This window comes from Lithobates pipiens, unplaced genomic scaffold (assembly GCF_037356315.1).
Source record: "Lithobates pipiens isolate NorthernLeopardFrog02 unplaced genomic scaffold, aLitPip1_a1.2 Scaffold_22, whole genome shotgun sequence".
NCBI lineage: Eukaryota > Metazoa > Chordata > Amphibia > Anura > Ranidae > Lithobates > Lithobates pipiens.
In genome coordinates this window covers 310,645,252-310,664,790 of record NW_027507784.1, presented here as the reverse complement: position 1 = coordinate 310,664,790, position 19,539 = coordinate 310,645,252, and the positions used below count along the sequence as shown (strand labels likewise).

The window sequence follows — 19,539 nt, the reverse complement described above, 5'->3', positions numbered from 1 at the left end:
CCTCTGGTGTAAAGGGGAACACTTATGTAAGAGGTGCTCTGAGAACCCTGATATACCTTAGTGTAATCACTCAGAGGCAGGGGAGAGAAAGGGGGGAGGGGGGGAGACATCAGACAGCCAGGGATGGATGGTGAGCTCACTCACCCCTTGGCAGTCTCTCCCCTCTCATCCAGATGTATCTGAGGCTGCTGGGCTTCAAATTTCCGACCCCCACTTTCCATTTCCGAGGCACAGTGCTGGGGATCGGAGTGTGGGCAGACACAGAGGGGTGGGGGTGGAGGAGGAAGGGCAGATCGATCCATCTCTCCCATCAGTATGTGGGGGGAGGGGGAGTGTTAGTGCTGGGCAGTGTTAGAGTGTGTAACAGACACTTCCGGCTTAAACAACTGCAACCAGCAACCTTGCTGGGAAGTCATAGTCCAGTGTGAATAATGTGTCCGGGTTTCAGACAGTCTGAAACCTGGATGCATGATTCCAAACTCGAACTGTCCGGGTGAAACCCGGACAGGTGGCAACCCTAGTACCATCTCTTCCCCAGATAAGTGACATGCACACACCCATTTATCCACATGATGTAAAAGAAAATGTGATTCATCAGACCTTCTTCCACTGATCCGTGGTCCAGTTCTGATGCTCATGTGCCCACTGTAGACACTTTTGTCTTTGGACACGGATCAGCATGGCCACCCTGACCGCTCTGCTAGCTACTCAGCCCCATACACAACTGTGGTATCCATTTTTTTGCTGCTTTCAGCACATATACTTCAGGGACAACATGTTCACTTGTAATCTAAAATATCTCATAGACTTTCAGATGACATATTGTAATGAGACAATCAATGGTATTCACATAAGCTTATCTGTGGTCATAAAGTTAGACTGATCGGTGTGTCAGGAAAGCTGAGGTTTGGTAGGTACTGAATAAATGTTCTATTTGTTGACATGTCCATTCATGACACCATACAGATGTACAGATATGATTCTACACTAACAAAACTCCAGGAAAAGAAAATAAAGCTATGTATTGAGTATTGTATTGAATCAGTGTTCCTTTGGTCCATTTCAGACTTGAAATAAATAATAAAAAATAAAAAAAAAGTTTTCTCAAATAATGTCAAGCTGTACAACTCCGGTGGGTGTAGCAATATGGCCCCTCCACGCCTTTCTTCCTTCTCATCGTGTCGGCAAAGGGTGTAACAATATGGCGCCTTGACACCTCTCATTCCAGAGGGCCCCTGCTGGTGTAGCAAGATGGTGTCACACAAACGTTATTAACATGACATAGAATACCAGCGCCGGAAGTCCTGTGCTGCTGTATGGAAGCCATGTGTGTTGCTGGTCGCATGTACCGGGATTGAATGAGGCAGAGCCCGGAGAGGACGGGGTAGGAGAACATGGAGCCCCCCACCGTACAGTTTAAGAGCAAGTAAGAAAATCTGAGAGTGACTTACCTGTACTACACCGAGATTACCGCTAGAGGGCCCAATGTCCTGACAGGCGATAGCACAGTACATGGTGGGCACTGGGAATGGGGCACCTGGCTGTGCACTGGGAATGATGCACCTGGCTGTGCACTGGAAATGGGGCACCTGGTTGTGCACTGGGAATGGGGCACCTGGCTGTGCACTGGAAATGGGGCACCTGGTTGTGCACTGGGAATGGGGCACCTGGCTGTGCACTGGGAATGGGGCACCTGGCTGTGCACTGGGAATGGGGCACCTGGCTGTGCACTGGGAATGGGGCACCTGGCTGTGCACTGGGAATGGGGCACCTGGCTGTGCACTGGGAATGGGGCACCTGGCTGTGCACTGGGAATGATGCACCTGGCTGTGCACTGGGAATGATGCACCTGGCTGTGCACTGGGAATGATGCACCTGGCTGCGCACTTGGTAGGGGGCACCTGGCTGCGCACTTGGTAGGGGGCACCTGGCTGCGCACTTGGTAGGGGGAACCTGGCTTGGCTGCGCACTGGGAATGGGGCACCTGGCTGCGCACTGGGAATGGGGCACCTGGCTGCGCACTGGGTAGGGGGCACCTGGCTGTGCACTGGGTATGGGGCACCTGGCTGTGCACTGGTAATGATGCACTGGGTATGGGGCACCTGGCTGTACATGCTAGGTAGGGAATGATGATGCAGCTGGCTGTACATGCTGTCCATATGGAATGATGTGTTTTTTCTCCCCTGGGGGATGTGTAACGGTATCTTTGCTCTTATCACACAGCTCTGACAAAGCCTTGTGCATTTTATGATCACTATGTTTCTATTTTTCAGTTATGCGGTGGAGAGAAGGATTGAAGCTTTCTACAAAGGTGGAAGAGTCCAGGTAATGAGTCCGTCTTTTCCCCTGTGCTGGGACATTGAGTTGTGGGCTCTGTGCTGATCGGAGGTCACCGGGTATTTTGCAGTAACTCATTCTTTTCTCTTCTTGTCTTTTTTTTTTTTCCAGATCAATAAAGACGGAACTCACCTGTTTTGTACTTGTGGAAATAAAGTTAATATTCTAGAAATTGCTACAGGAGTTATTGTACGCTCTATAGAACAGGTAATGCATGGGAATAATCACAACACTGGGGAAGGGACCTATCGGTAGGGCATTATGGCAGTAGAGAAATGTCAGGTCACCAACCTGGCTGTGCTGCGTGGCAGAGCCACGTGAATATCAGTAATTGTTATTGCCAGAAGGACAATGTGTGCTATATGTCCACATCAAACAAAATGAATTAGCCACTGAAGTTGTGTGGACATATAGATAAAAAACAGTAACGCTGACACAACACCACAAATTTTTATGTAAACGTATATCAAAAGCACACAAGCAGAAATTACCACAGGATGTGTCAAATTCACATTTTAAAAAAAATAAAATTTTTGGGGGGGGGGGGGGGGGGTGGCAGGGAACCAAAAATAGACATATTTTATGCATTGTAGCAATTTCTACTTGTGTGCTTTTTTTATCTAAGTTTAAATACAATTTTGTGATATTTATTTATTTTATTTTTTTGTCAGTGTTTTATTCTATATATCCACACACCTACCGTGGTTACCTAATTTAGTTTGATGTGTGAATATCAGGACTGGCTGGAGAGAAGTACGCACACTCCCAGCACAATCAAGGAAAGCCGGCTGTATACCCCCCACCATGCTGTCATGTATAAGTGTATTTGGAGTGGTGTATTAAAGAGGAACTGCAGTCTGCTCGCATAATTTGTAATAAAAAAAAATCTTTGCCATTCTGCAGCTTCTCTCCAACCACTTTGCATATTATTTTATATAGACTGTCTGTACGTGCCAAATATGCTGCAGAAATCTCCCTTTGCGAAGTCTGACTACAACCATTTTAACTGTGGGCAGCTGAAGCTGCTGCCTCTTCACTTCCTGGCTTTACAGAGGCACACCTCACAGCTCTGGAGGTCTCATTGGCCCTCTTATGACTCACCACCCCTCCCTTCCTGGCAAACTGTCGCAAGAGTGAGAGAGCGCTGTGCATGATGTTATAAGCCTAGGCTTTTTACCAGACAAGAAACGGGAAGTGGGCTGTACAAGGTTTTTACTGACAGAAAAAAAAATGTTTTACTATCCAAAGTAAAATCAACAAGGACAGAACATTCAATAGATGGAAAGTTGAAAAAAATTACTCGAAGGTCCTCTTTAATGGAACTGGATCTTTTGGTAAACAGAACTTTTGTGTTTGAATTTGATTTTGTTACAACTGTATTAGCGGTGAACCACTGGGGCAACAAAGTGATATTTGGTCTTCTTTCATACACCAAGGAACTGTCACAGAATTCTCAGAAAGTGAATAGAATGTTTAGAATCTAAAAATCAAAGCACCACACTAAAATCTTAGAGTCCAAAAAGTAGGATTTTATTACAAACTTATATCAAATGAATGAGCCAATGCATTTCTGGGGCCATTCAACACCCCCCTTTATCAGGGTTTTGAGAATGTTACGGAGTCTAAGTGCTGATAAGTATTGTGAATCTACAGGACATTTCTTCACATTTTATCAGCTGGATGAGGCTACCAGTCAGCTGCCATACATGATCGAGTCCGCTGTAGATCCACAATACTTATTTATCATTGCTCAGAGTCCTTATCGGCATTCTCAAATCCCTGATGATGATGGCAGGGCGGCGTGGCTCCAGAAACGTGTTGGCTTATTGATATGATATAGGTTGGAATAAAATCCCACTTTTTGGACTCCTAAATGTTAGTGTGACTCTTCAGTTTTTAGATTCCAAACATATATATGCATACAGCTGGCATTAAGGGGTTAAATAATACTTTGAATAATGACCATGTATTTCTCTTTCTCAGGATGATCAGGAAGATATCACATGCTTTGCACTTAGCCCAGATGACGAGGTAGGTGTTTTGATCTAAGAAGGCACCAGATCCACAAGTATAAAGTGTACCTGTTGTGTAGTACAGGCGTACCCCACTTTTAAGTACACAATGGGACCAGAGTATGTATGTAAAACGAAAGTGTACTTAAAGTGAAGCAATACTTTTTTTCACTTTTCAATGCATGTACTGCATTGCAATAGTCATTTACAGGCATAACTGATTACCTTGGCAAGCTGGCCGACCCCAAAATCGGATATGTAACATGAAAGCGAATTGTCAAGCTGATCAAGATTTCTCATTGATGCCAATGTTAAAAACCGGAGCAAGCTGACCAAGATTTCCCATTGACACAAATGTGTCCGTATTCGCAGGTGTATGTAAAGCGGGGTATGCCTGTGTTGAGTGAACAGTGCTATTCCCCTCTGCCCTTATTCGTCTACCACTCAGCGGTTCTTATTTTCTGCAGATCTTGGTGACAGGCAGCCGTGCCTTGCTTCTAAAGCAGTGGTGTTGGGAGGATGGCACCTGCTCCCGCACCTGGAAGGCCATTCATACGGCACCAGTGTCCAGTATGACCTTTGACCCCACCTCCACTTTGCTGGTTACAGGTGAGTTCTATGCTTTCCTTTATTGTGATCTACACCGACTTTCTTAAAGAGAACCACCACCACCTGCTGATACCTTTTAATCATGTTCCCCTAATGTTCTTTTGGAGCCAAGTACATCCAGGTATGGTGGAAAATGTGACCTCCTCCCAGGAAACTTTGCTTGACCCTGAGCGGCCAATCACTATTCCCTGACACTGTCACCACACAAATAGGAAGACAATTCAGTCTACAGAGCTTGATCCCTACGCAATATTTCAAAAGCACAGATTACTGCATCTCAATATCTGTGACTGTGTTGAAACCAGGAGGAAATTAGGATTTACGTACGGACCAAGCCTTGGCATGTCATAGCAGCATAGATCAGAATAGAGACTAGAAAAAGCACCACAAGGGATTTTTATTATTGGACTTTAAGCCAGCCATAGACGGTTCAAATCTCGGTTGGTTCAGCAGAGATTGGCTGAGATTTGAACCATGTACGGGCAGGCTAAATACACCCAAGTTAGTCGTTCAATCAACTTGGGTACACCCAGCCTGTCGGATTTTACATGTGATTATTGCTAGCTGCTATTCTAGCCACAAGCAGTAATCAGTGTTTTTCTGGTGGGGGCGGCTCCCCACGCTGGGAGAACACACAACGGCTCAGCCGGAGAGACGCTCCCTATCCACACTGACTGTGTTGATCCGGAAATCTAGCAATTTCCTTCTTGCATTAAAGAAAATTGCTCCATCTTTGGCCATCTTTACTGTATATCTCGGACACAGCACTCCACCCAGTGACTGTCATTGATCTTACAGCAGAGTGGGCACAAACAAGGAATTATCCAGGAGTATGTGTTAGATCGCCCGTCCATACAAATCTACAAAAAATATTTTGTATTAACCAGAGTGGTCCTTCAGATCCTAAGCAGCTCCATGTAACAAAGTGATTCATAATTCAGTAGCCCACACATGTTTATTTACCTTTTTAATTTGTTGACCACTTCAGAGGTAGAAACCAGCTAGTTTGGTTAACACATAGACTCTTTCAGGTAGTTGGGTTTAGTAAAATCATTAGATTACTTGCAGTAAAAACATTCTGGGGTTTATGAAGCTGTAGTTGATATTTTAGATGTTGAGATTACCTTTACTGATGTCTGAAGAGTTTATATTTTGTCTTTGTATCTACAGGAGGATGTGACAGCACCATCAAGATTTGGGATATCCTCAAGCAGTACTGCACCCATAACTTAAAGGGATCATCTGGAGTAGTCCAGTATGTTTTATTTTTATTATTTTGCGGTTGTGGAAGAATTTTTAATGGTAGCCAATAACATTTTAGGGATTTTATTACTTAATGTGATTGTAGCCGTATTAGTGCAGTTGTGACAGAGAAAATTGAGTAAAAAAACAACAAACACATACAAATCAATGGCAATAAAGATAGCAGCAGAGTTAGTGAGATAAGACAGAGGGAGAGCTATAGAATGGAGGGGGGGATGCTAGTCACAGAGGGGGTTGTTTTTTTAAATGCATTTGCAACTTTTCTTTGTTGGGTCCCTCAGGGACCTTTCCAGAAGGCACATGGTTTACCAAGAGGCCTCCAGAATCAGCCAGAATTAATTTCCCTTTAGGCACATGGGGAAAATAGTCTCTTGATGTGCTGGAGCGTTCTTTTAAGAAGCACATGGCAGTCCTGATTTTCATAATTTATCGATAGTTTAGTAAACCACTCTTATAACTGGTTTGCTTGAATCTTGTCAATCTCTACCTAAACATGGTGGCATGACTGGCTTGTTGGTTTTTTACTGAAAATCATCAAAATTAATGTTCAGATGCCTTTTACATGAGTTAGTAAAAATGTATTATGTATACATGTCAGACTATCCTCTAGTTTAGTAATTGTTTTGATATTGCTCCTGATTGTGTGGCCTGCCCTTTTGTTCTTGCAGTTTGGTCCAGTTCCATCCTGACATGTCCCGGCTGCAGCTGTTCTCCTCCAGCATGGATTATAAGATTCGCATATGGGATCTAAAGTCCAGCAAGTGTGTGTCTATACTGGAGGCCCACTACAGCGCTGTCACCTCCCTCTGCTTCTTCCCTGATGGGGACACCATGATCAGGTAAGATACTTCCTTAGGCCGCGTACACACGGGTGGACTGTCTGGCCAACTAAGTCCGTCAGACAATCCGACAGACAGTCCGTCCTACTTTTGAATGAACGGACTTGACCACACACGATGAACAGACAGTCCGCTGAAAGCTTGCGCGATGGCGTGTACAGCACGTACGACGGGACTAGAAATACGACGTCCAATACACAGCAATGCAACCTTCGGCCGTGTAAATCCTTTCTGAGCATGCGCCATACTTGGTCCGTCCAACTTGCCTACTCACGAGCGGACTGTCCGCTGAAACCAAAGTTGGACGGAGAATATTACGGAAATTCCGAAAGACTTAGTCCGCCAGACTGTCCGCTGAAAAAGTCAGCTGAAGCCCACACATGAGAGGACTGTCCGCTGAAACACGTTTCAGCGGACCAAGTCCGTCAGACAGTCCGCCCGTGTGTACGTGGCCTTAGTTATACTAAACCCAGGACCCTGTATTCACTATATCTGGTCTCCCACAGAACATGTAAATGCAATTATTTTAGTAAATATAGACTGCTAAATACCTTTTTCGCATCAGCAGTATATAGCAGTCTTGTGACTTCTATTAGTCTCTAGTTAAAGCTTGTAGGGGGAGTTGTCATTCTACTCTGACTGTCATATGAGGCTGCATGACCCCCTGACTCTCTGTGTTAATGCTGATTGGCAGCATTATAGATTGAATAAAGACAACAGTCCATCCAGTTCAACCTGCGTGTGTGCGTGTGTGTCAATGTCGATAATCATTTCTCATATCCCTGTATATTGTGTTCTTTAACCACTAGAGCACCCCCCCCCCCCGACTAGGCCATTTTTTGCAATACGGCACTGCGTTGCTTTAACTGACAATTGCAGTCATGGGACATTGTACCCAAACAAAACTGATTTCCCACAAATAGAGATTTCTTTTGGTGGTATTTGATCACCTCTGCGGTTTTTATTTTTTGTGCTATAAACAAAAAAAAACAAAAAAAGACAGACAATTTAAAAAAAAAACAACTATATTTTTTGCTTTCTGTTATAATACATATCCAAAAAAAAAAAAAAAAAATATATATATATATATATATATATAACACATTTTTTCCATCAGTTTAGACCAATATATATTATTCTACAAATTTTTGGGAAACAAAATCGCAATGAGCGTATATTGATTGGTTTGCGCAAAAGTTATAGCATCTACAAAAGTTTTTACTGGTTTATTTTATTTTTATTTTTTCTGGATTGCAGCGGACAAATCTGACCCCCAAGTGCCACTTTTTGGAGACCAGTGACATAATTTCTGCTACCGGTGACTGCTAACTAATCAAAAACTAACATATATACATAGGCAGAACGGGGGGATCGGCTTTTCTGTACTACAATCGTGGGTGACCGGCGGACATCGAGTCCATCTGGCACGCGCCCACTGTATCTCATACGTGGACCAACTTACAGATACGCTGGGCTGCAGTATATGTGCGGTGGGTGGTTCGGAAGTGGTTAAGATGCACGTCCAAAAGTCTTTTAAAAATATCAATACTAAAGTCCTTCCTCAGAGTTCTGTATGTTGGTTGGGCTCCAGGAGAAAGAGGCCTTCATCCTTGGCACTCACATTTTAAAGCACTCACAGGCACAGGCCACACAAACACCCTCTGCCCGCCCATGAAGCTATACAGTTCTGTTCTTCCTAATCACCAGGAATATGGTATTACCCCGAACATCCTCCAGAAAGTATGTTGCTGTCTTCCACAAGGGGTTAGTAGTATTCTGTGAACAACTGCCTTGACCCAGGTCAACATGCCAGTCCACATCTAGTCCCTTTTGATGTTCTGGTTGAAGGCAAGGCACATTTAATCTTCACATTACCAGGAGGTCTGAGCTCAGGCTCTCTTATTCCTATATTCCACCGCCAGAGGGTATGCGTGAATCCTCTTCCCAGACGAAGACCTGATATGCACCTTTCTGCTATACATATACATGGGTAATCTTGCTCTGCTGGCATTCCAGGCTACCCCCAGCCATATCCAGATGGCTTGGGTATAACCCAGTCTCAACAGTCCAGAAATATCTGATATTAAAAACCATCTTGCGCTTTCCAACAAATACTAAACCAGAGCAGCTGATCAGCAGCAACCATGTCAAAACAAGTGAATTAATGATTAGGTACAGTGGTTTTTAGATGAAACTGGATGGTTTCTGACAAATATTAAGAAGATTTTTTTATATAATATTCATATAAAACTGTTGTAGAGGAATGTAATTGAAAGTGTATGTAAGCCCTGACAATGAATACCTCCTATTTGCTCCCTGCTGTTTCATAACTAAGCAGAGGTTATTCATCTGTAACTACATTTTTTTTTTTTTTTTTTTCAGTTCTGGAAGAGATAAAATTTGCATGGTGTGGGATCTAGAGACCAAAACTTCTAAAAGGACAGTGGCCGTGTATGAGGTAAGTCGGGCATGCAGTGCTGGCAACTGGTACAGAGGACATAAGATGTTTGTATATTGTGGAAGGTATCAAGAAGTTTTATCATTAGATATTGTTTATCAGGCACTGACATTTCTGTTAACCTTCAAAGTAGATCTGGAGACATGCTTGGCCAGTCCATCACTTTTTACCCTCAGCTTCTTTAGCAGGGCAGTGGTCGTCTTGGAGGTGTGTTTGGGGTCGTTATGTTAGAATACTGCCCTGCAGCCCAGTCTCTGAAGGGAGGGGATCATGCTCAGCTTCAGTATGTTACCGTACATGTTAGCATTCATGGTTCCCTCAATGAGCTGTAGCTTCCCAGTCCCGGCAGCCCTAGACCATGATACTCCCACCACCATGCCTGACTGTAGGCAAGACACACTTGTCTTTGTATGCCTCATCTGGTTGTCGCCACACAAGCTTGACGCCATCTGAACCAAATAAGTTTATGTTGGTCTCATCAGACCACAGGACATGGTTCCAGTAATCCATGTCCTTAACCTGCTTGTCATCAGCAAACTGTTTGCGGGCTTTCTTGTGCATCATCTTTAGAGGAGGCTTCCTTCTGGGACAACAGCCATGCAGACCAATTTGATGCAGTGTTCAGCATATGGTCTGAGCACTGATGGGCTGACCCCTTAAACCTTTGCAGCAATGCTGGCAGCACTCATACATCTGTCTTTGGGAAATACCGTAACTTCTGGATGTGACGTTGAATACGTGCACTCAACTTCTTTGGTCGACCATGGCGAGGCCTGTTCTGAGTGGAACCTGTCCCGTTAAACTGCTGTATGGTCTTGGCCATTGTTCTGCAGCTCAGTTTCAGGATCTTGGCAATCTTCTTATAGCCTAGGCCATTCTCTGTGTAGAGCAACAATTCTTTTTTTCACACCTGAAGCCTTGTAACACTAACAAGTCACATGATACCAGGGAAGGAAAATGGCTAATTGGGCCCAATTTGGACATTTTCACTTAGGGGTGTACTCACTTTTGTTGCCAGCAGTTTAGACATTAATGGCTGTGTGTTTGAGTTATTTTGAGGGGACAGCAAATTTACACTGTTATACAAGCTGTACACCAGGGTTAGGCAACCTTTTGAGCACAGCGTGCCAAAAAATGCTTTCAAAGAAATTGAGCGTGCCAATTTTATAGCAAAAAGTAAACTTCACACTCTCTATCACGAAAAGGATTTTTTTTTATAAAGTAAATGTTGTAAACTACTTTAGAAGTGAGAAATTAACATCCTGCACTCACACCTCAGATCAGCCCCAATTCATGAAACTTCACACCTCAGAACACTAAACCCCCCCCCCACGTCTGCTCCACCGATGTAAAAGGTTACAATGACACAAATATTATACTTGCCTGTTCTGTACGGTGGTTTTTCACAGAGCAGCCTGGATTCTCCTCTTCTGGGGTCCCTTGCCGGCGCTCCTGGCTCCTCCCTCCTGTAGGGTGCCCCCTCAGCAAGCATCTTGCTATGGGGGCACCCGAGCCACTGCTCTGTGTGTCCATTCACACATGGAGCCGCTGCTTGGCCTCGCCCCCTTAGTCTCCTGATTGGCTCACAGGCTGTAATTGACAGCAGTGGGAGCCAGAGGCTCACGCTGCTGGCAATAGCCAATCAGGAGTACGGTTCCCCAAAGAGGCAAGCCTCTCCTGGACATTGCTGGATGGTGAGGGGGCTGAGGAGGGAGAAGAACACACAGAAGGTTTTTTACCTTCACACAACACTTTAACCTTAAGTGAAACTACAGTTGGGCAGTTGTTCACTGTGAACTGGCAGGAGTGTTTTGTTTTTTTGTTTTTTAGTGCAGATTAGGCATGCAATGTTACTTACAGTGACCAGCCCACATTCCCTGTGTACTGGAATGATTGCCTCCTGCACATGTGTGGGACATCATCCTGTGCCAGGCAATAAAAATGGCCGAAAACTCGCACACAGAAGAAGATGCTTGTGATGTACAGGGACTCTCCGAAGAAAGGTGAGTATTAACGTGATTATAATCCATCACCTTGTAAAACAAGCCATTCAGTTTAAAATAGAAATGAAAGGCAAAACATTTTTGTGTGTGTGTGTGTGTGTGTATATTTTTTTTATAAGTTTCCCTCTGGTCTCAGCTGCATAAGAGCTGAGGGGAGGAGAAGCAGAAGCAGCACACTGAGCTTGCCAGTGAATTGCTGGGCAGACTGAGTTCTCAGCACAGCTAGAGAACTGACCACGGTGTGCTTTCCTGCTTAGTCTGGTCAATCAGTTTTTAATAGGAAAGCAGAGGGACTGTCAGGAACACCAAGGATTTCACACAACGGAAGCAATACAAAGAGACCAGGATATTTTCTCACACAAGTATATTGTACAGCAGGAACATATCATGAATATTTAGTGTTGGGGTAACAACGCTTTAATCTCGGTAGTTCTGCTTTGATGCATTCTCTGCAAAATGGTAAAAAATTTTTTTTTAAAAGCCGCACTACCTGTCCACGTTAAGCCCCATACACACTATCAGTTTTTCTGCTGAGTTTTTTTCCTTCAGATTTACCAAAACCATATAATGTGAGGTCAAACCTTAGGAGTTTCAATTTGTATGCAATCAGGCAGGCCCTTGCACTACATGGTTTTGGTAAATCTGAGGGAAAAAAAAATCAGCAGAAAATCTGATAGTGTGTATGGGGCTTTACTGCACCAGCTCTGCCATGGGCTTCTACTGCCTACAGTCAATCCGCTTACCAGCGGTGTGTCTATAGGTTCACACAGCCCAGCTCAGGACCCAGTGGGAGCCTGCCTGCATGCATGGTTGCTTCCATAGCACCTGACTTGCTACAGGAGGCCCCCCCTAAGGAGGTAGTAGCTGACAGCCCCGGTGGAGACTGCTAGAAGAGAAGGCAAGGGACCTTCTATTGTTGTACACAGCAGGTAAGTATAACGTCTTTTTAATTTAAAAAAAATTGACATAATTTGAAGATTTGTCATTTTTTGTTCTTTGCTTTTGTTTTGTTGTTTTACATTTATTGCAAAGGACATATCTATGTTGTGTGTTCCAGAGTGTGGAGGTGGCATTGCTTCTTCCAGAATCCTCGGATGTGATTGGCAGAGAAGATAACACAGAGTCCCTCCTCTTTGTTACAGCCGGCAGTAAAGGTGAGCTTCACTACTAAACAAGAAACACAGCATGTTTGAGTAGGGAGCAAATGTGACTTGCTCCACATATACAGCTGAAGATGTTACATAGAAACTGTATACTTTGATGAGGTTAGTTACATTGCACTGATCACATGCACATGCATAACTTCTTTCTCTTTGCCACCTATACAGGTTCTCTTTAAAGCCTAATTTGTAGTTTTAATTAAAGTATGTAAATACAGCGACAGTGTAGAGAAGCTACATATGGAATCCCTTAATATTTTTAGATAAGCCCCAGCAGCAGCCTAAAAGCCCAAACATCAGTCCACTGACAGTCCAGTACAGAAGGTACTGCGGCTCTTTGTGTGCTTGGATCTGCCTGATTGCCCCCCCCCCCCCCCCCCTTGAGTCAAACCTATAGCTTTGCATTTAGCAGAACGCATGGTCCCCACTGATTTGCACAGCTCTAGCTCTAACGTGGGTGGGGGCATGTTGGACCAATGCAGAGAGACTATTGCTTCCACCCAGAGAGCAACAGTCCTTTGCAGCTGAATTTCAGGGGAGTGGACTGCTGCAGGGACTATGTTAAAGAACAGTAAAACATTTTATAATTCTGTTTTTTTATTTTAATTTTTTTTGCATGTTCATTTAGACAGTTATTACAAAGGAGCTGAGAATCTTTACTCTATAACCTGTGTGATTATTTACTTCACTTATCTAATCATGTGACTAGCAAATTCTTCTACCACTTCCTGCCTGTAGGACATCACATGACATCTTTAGGTTGAAGTTATGATATCTGGATGAAGCCTGCAGCTACAAGCCTCATCCAGATATCTTTGTTTTTTGCCGGTGATTCCCTCATTTGTAAAGGTTATCCTAGCGGCTATTTACCCACTGGATGGCTTTTACAGGCAGCGGAAGGGGATGTCCCCCAACTGCCCTGTGTTGCTTCTTTGGGCTCTCCCGTGTGTTCGGGAAGCCAGAGATCTGATATGCTGGTGGTTTACCATAGAGCTGGGAGGCCAGAACTGCTTTCCAGGATAGAGGAGATATCTGCTGTCCTATTGACCCCAGATGTCTCCATAAAGAGGACCTTTCATGCCCTATTCCTATTACAAGGGATGTTTACATTTCTTGTAATAGGAATAAAAGTTATCCAAAAAGACGTTTTTTTAAAAGTGCTTCCATCCCCTTGTGCTTGCATGCAGAAGCGAACGCATACGTAGGTTGGGCCCGCATTTGTATCACATATGTGAGGTATTACCGCAAATGTTCTAGTGAGAGCAATTATTCTAGCATTAGACCTCCTCTGTAACTTTAAACTGGTAACCTGTAAAAATGTTTCAATCCTAGCCTATGGAGGTTTTTAAGCACCAACATTTGGCACCATTTTGCAAGTTTTAAAGTGTGACATGTTGGGTATCTGTTCACTCGGCGTAAAATCATCTTTTATATTCTACCAAAAAATTGGGTTATATATTTGTGTGTGTGTGTGTGTTGCATTAAAATTCATTAAAGTGTATTTTCCAAAAATAAATTGATGCGCAAATACCGTGTGACATAAATTGCAACGACTACAATTTTATTCTCTGGGGTGTCTGCTAATAAAATATATAATTAGTAATTTTCTAGAAAAATATTATTTTTAAATGTAGGAATGAATAGCCAGAATTGGCCTGGGTGGGAAGTGGTTAAATACTGGCATATGAAATAAGTAAACAGGAATTTACTCTTCACGTGGCTGAAAAATGTATAACCTTTCTAGACCTAATCCATTTCACGGCAGATCTTCACTTTTTGTGTAATAATCGCCCCTTAATGTCACCCATTGTTCAATGACAGGTATCTTGCGGCTGTGGGACGCGGCCACCTCTAGGTGTGTGTACAGTCAGAGCTTGCCTCACACCAGCAAGAAAGCGTCGGAGGAAGAAGGGGATGAGCACAGCCTGATTCATTGCCTTCTCCTGCCCAATCAGAGGGAGGTTCTCACCGTCACAGCGGAACACAATATCCTCATTTATGATCTTCAGGACCTCCAGCTAAAGAAACAGGTACAGCCACCTACTTCTAGCAGGAATAGTTTACCAATGTCTTCAGTTATAAAATACATGCTTAGCAAGGTTTTAAAGAATGTCACAAAATGCTATTTTTAACCATATCTGTGAAAGCTATTTTTTTTATAATCTTAAAACCCCCCAAAAATTCTATATTTCAGCTTACTTAAAGTGTAAGTTGTGTGTTTTCCATTAAAAAAAAAAGTATATTATATATAATCTCTGTTCTAATTCAGTTTGCAGGCTACAATGATGAAGTTCTGGATGTGAAATTCCTGGGCCCATCTGATTCTCATGTGGTGGTCGCTACAAACAGCCCCCAAATTAAAGTTTTTGAGCTGGCGACATCCAACTGCCAAATTCTGTATGGCCATACAGGTAAGAGCTGGTATTTTTCTGGAAGATTTATCACGTATTAGGACATTTGCATTCTTACTTGAATCTTGGTTGCCTTATTCTTGTACATCCTAATAAATGTATACATTTTTCTCCAGTGTTTGAAGCACCCAAACTATCAGAGACCATTCATTTTACAGCAATCTTCCCATAATATTATTTTGTGCATTGAAGGTATTCTAGGGATGTTATTTATCTGTAAAAGCTTCCCTTGTGTAGACCTATAAGAGTTCAGAGACTGCTGCTGGGCCCCGCCATCTTCAATGTGATGGGAATAGTCACCCAAATAATTCTCTATAGTACTAGTCCCCTTTACACTGCCCTTGGCAGCTACATAAAATTGATATGGGGGGTGGGGTAGAAGAGCTGGGCCGGCATGGACAGTGATTAGGCACTCCCAGAAAAGGCGAGGACTGTGCTTAGGATTTGACTCTTACTGGAGTAGTCAAGGTTGCTACCAAGTTCTGAGGCACAGTTGTTCAAGGGACAGAAAAACAGTGCAAGCAAGCATTTAAACTACTTTCTTTACCTGCAAACTAAAAGTCCAGCTTTCAAAATCTGTGAACAGGCAGGCTCTTTATTGTAGAAGAGACATGAAATGTCTCTTCTACAATACAAGAAACCTACCTGCCTGCTTCCAGTCTGCTGTGCCGGGATGACTGCACTCTTCCTGTGACAGCCAATGAAGACCACCACAGCTTGGCACCTGAAAGAAGCCAGGTAGATGATGCTGGAGCTGCGTGGGATTTCAGACGGGTGAAGGATAGGTAAGTATCACAGAGTTTAGCTCTCCTTTAAGTTGGTGACCGGGTCTCTCTAAATCTACAGCAGGAGAGTACATTACTAATACAGCTGCAAGAATAGTATGTTTGGTTTATTATACGGTTTGCTTATTACTCGTTGATGATTATGTTTTCTAGAAACTGTTCTGGCAATTGACGTGTTTAAAAAAGGGCTCCTTTTTGTCAGCTGTGCAAAGGTAAGTTCCATGATCAGTGAGGAATAACAGGCAGTATTCCTAAAAATCAGTGAGGAATGATAGCTAGTATAAATATGCAAATAGCGGGGTCTGCTGATAATGATATTGCTAACTTTAGCCACGTAAGGCGACCAAGCCATTTTTTGCGATATGGCACTGCGTTACTTTAACCGACAATTGTGTGGTCGTACACAAAATTGATGTCCCTTTCTCCCCACAAATAGAGCTTTCTTTTGGTGGTATTAAATCACCTCTGCGGTTTTTATTTTTTGCACTATAAACAAAAAGACTGACAATTTTGAAAAAAATATATATTTTTTACTCTTTGCTGGAAAGCATCTCCAAAAAAAAAAGTAAAAAAACAAATTTATTCACCATTTTAGGCCAATAGGTATTCTGCTACATATTTTTGGTAAAAAAATATCCCAGTCTACAAAATAGGAGATGGATTTAAGGACTTTCACTTTTTTTTATTTTTATTTTTTTACTGATAATGGCAGCGATCTGCGATTTTTAGCAGGACTACAACATTGCAGCGGACAAATCTGACCCCAAGTGACACTTTTTGGGGACCAGTGACACCAATACAGTGATCAGTGCTAAAAAAAAAAAAAGCTCTGATCACTGTATAACTGACACTGGCAATGAAAGGTCAACACCAGAGGTGATCAAACGGTTAAGTTTGTCCTAGGGAGGTGCTGTGTGGGGGATGGACTGACAGGGAGTCTGTTCCTAGGAACAGACTATCTCTCTTCACTTCCCTGTCAGAACTGGGATCCGCCTTGTTTTCTCTGTGGAGCGATCACGGGTGGCCAGGGGACATCGCGGTTGCCGGACCCGCGCATTTTCTCCCACCCTGTGCACACAGTATCTATTACACGGAACGATGTACAGTTATGCCGTTTCGCACAATAGAGCTGCCCTGCCACAGTTTATCTGTGGTGGGCGGTTCTTAAGTGGTTAAAGAGGACCTGTACTGTGGAAGCTGTGCTCAAAAAACAAAAAAAAGGGCTAGTCACTAGAATTGCATGTAGGCTCTCTGCAACTAATCTTTTCCCCAATGCTGACTTACCATGCCTCATTCTTAGCCAGCTCTCTGTGAAGAGGCAGCCGTCTTGGCAGAGCTTTGCTTCCTCATGTCAGAGCTGCCCCCTGATGATTGGTGGGGTAATGATCTAGAAGCAGCAGGAGTGGTGGAAAATACATAGATCCACAGAAAGATAAAAGCAGGGAGATCCTTGTCCTCAGGTACAGCTTCCCCTCCAGCAAGAGGACAAGTGGGCCGCACAGTAGAGACCTCACAAATTTTCACTTCAGATCCAGCAGTCAGGGGGAGCAGTGCTTTAGATGATCTCACAATGCAGATGTACAGCTATGAGGCTGAAGAATCAAGAGTTTATTGCTATCTTTATCAGAGTAAGCAAACCTTTTAGACTTTTGGCTGCATGCACGTTGCAAGGCAGTGGCTCCCTAGGAAATGAAAAACAGGATCTGGATGACAGCCCCAGCAATGACAGCTCCAATATAGCCCTCCTCACATTAGTACGCAGCTCAGTAGGAGTGGTTATTGCTTGCAGAAAGAACTGCTTTATAGGGTTAATAAAGTTTGTTGTACCCCTAGGTCAATCCCTTTGTTTTAGTATACAGCGCTTGGGAGGAAGCTAGTCTTTTCCTCCTATGCAGAATAGTCCTTTGAAATTAGAACTGGTTTCTCAGCAAGGATAAAATATGTGGCAGTTAATCTATGTGTTACTTTTGATGGAAAATTAAGGGAGTTTTATTTTAATTCTTCAGTTTTGGCTGTACCAGTCAATCTTATTGACTATCATATGCTGGTGATAACTGCTGGGGACAGCACGCAGTTTTCTTTGATCTGTATGCATGCAGCGTTTTCCATGTATTCCAATGGCTCTAGTTCACACCGGCGCAGAAAAGTAGAGCGTGCTGTATTTTTTTTTCTGCACAGAACTGTACTAAAACCTAGAAAACTGTATCAAAAACGCACTGGAACTGCGTGTGGTGTGAACTGTAAGCAAAAACTGATGAACTGGCCATAAAAATGCATGCACAGTGTTTTCCATGTATTCCAATGGCGCTGGTTCACATCAGTGCAGTCAGTTCCAGTCAGTTTCCGGTGCTGGAATTGACTGCATTGGTGTGAACTAGAGCCATTGGAATACATGGAAAACACTGTATGCATTTTTAGTGCAGAAAAAAATGCATGGAACTGCATCTAGTGTGATCTGGCCCTTTTTACTATACTAGAGTCTAGGACGTTTTTGATGCATTTCAGTGTGATTTTGAGGCGTTTTACTGAGTTCCAGTGCAGGATAAATGCAGCATGTTCTACTTCTTTTTTTTTTTTTTTTTTTTTCTTTCCTGGAGCCGACTGCACTGGTGTGAACTATGCCACTGGAAACCATATAACCTACTTTCCATGCGTTTTTGAGGCAGAACAAAAACGCACTGGACTGCATGTAGTGTGAACTGGCCATAAAAAAAGAGCACCTCGACTGCATCCAGAAAAGCATCAACGCGTGGCGTGCATTTTTGTTGTTTGGACTGGCCCTAGTGGAGAAGAAAAAACATACTTAAAGTGGTTTTAAACCCTCACATATACCCAGTGAAGTGACTCCTACATAAGATATACCTGTTTATCTGCAGTCGTCTTTCCTGTACACTCAACTCACATTCAAAGTGCAGAATTTACACAGGATCTCACGGCTCTAAAAAGCAAGGGGGTGAAAAGATGAGGCTGGATTCACACCTATGGCATTTTTAGTGCTTTTTGCATTTTGCAGATTTGTACTACAGAACGTGTTCCATAGGAAACCATGTTAAGTGGACTGTAATGCAAATATGTAAAAAGCACTAAAAATGCCTAGGTGTGAATCCAGCCTAAAAGTGTATCAGTAAGGAGAGTGTGACGAGCTGGGCTGGAAATGCTTTTACATTGCTTTGACTTCACTGGCTTGCCTGCACATTCCAGGTCAATGACTCAGAAAGCACTGAATTCAAAGAAGTAGGCATGACTATCAAACAACTGGAATTTTTTATTAGGCGCTCCATAAAGTAGGTCCTTTTTTTGTCCTGCTCTAACAGAGAACTTTAAAGCTACAGTTATTGTTTAGAGATATAGAGCAATGAGTATAAAGTAAAGGTTTAGAGCAACACCTGTCTGTACGTTTTCCTATAACTGCTTCCTTTAATTTAGGACAAAACTGTCAGAGTTTGGAGGATGGCAAAATCTAACGGAAAGGTGACTTGTGTAGCCATGGGTGGAGGTCACGCTAACGGCGTTGGAGCAATTTCCTGTTCAAGGTAGGAATCACAGCCTGTGAATTTTCTATATCCGATGCTCCCAGTGGGGTGCTCACTGAGAGACAGAACCTGGATGGTTAGGCAAGGAAGAGTAGACAGAATTGGTAAAGCATGGAATCGATACCCATT

At 43.2% G+C, this 19,539-nt stretch overlaps 1 protein-coding gene across 1 annotated transcript in view; it reads left to right on the top strand.

The window, feature by feature from the left end:
* Window positions 1-1,279: 1,279 nt before the first annotated feature.
* The window catches only part of TBL3 (transducin beta like 3), a 38,678-nt gene continuing 20,418 nt past the window's right edge, over window positions 1,280-19,539 (top strand). Inside the window, exons 1-13 of the mRNA XM_077449380.1 lie at window positions 1,280-1,426; window positions 2,274-2,325; window positions 2,449-2,544; window positions 4,321-4,368; window positions 4,817-4,958; window positions 6,129-6,213; window positions 6,890-7,060; window positions 9,443-9,518; window positions 12,579-12,675; window positions 14,503-14,711; window positions 14,951-15,092; window positions 16,031-16,089; window positions 19,304-19,410. Of these exons, the coding sequence (XP_077305506.1) occupies window positions 1,395-1,426; window positions 2,274-2,325; window positions 2,449-2,544; window positions 4,321-4,368; window positions 4,817-4,958; window positions 6,129-6,213; window positions 6,890-7,060; window positions 9,443-9,518; window positions 12,579-12,675; window positions 14,503-14,711; window positions 14,951-15,092; window positions 16,031-16,089; window positions 19,304-19,410 (1,316 nt within the window). The 5' untranslated portion in view covers window positions 1,280-1,394. The remainder of the gene's footprint in view (window positions 1,427-2,273; window positions 2,326-2,448; window positions 2,545-4,320; window positions 4,369-4,816; window positions 4,959-6,128; window positions 6,214-6,889; window positions 7,061-9,442; window positions 9,519-12,578; window positions 12,676-14,502; window positions 14,712-14,950; window positions 15,093-16,030; window positions 16,090-19,303; window positions 19,411-19,539) is intronic.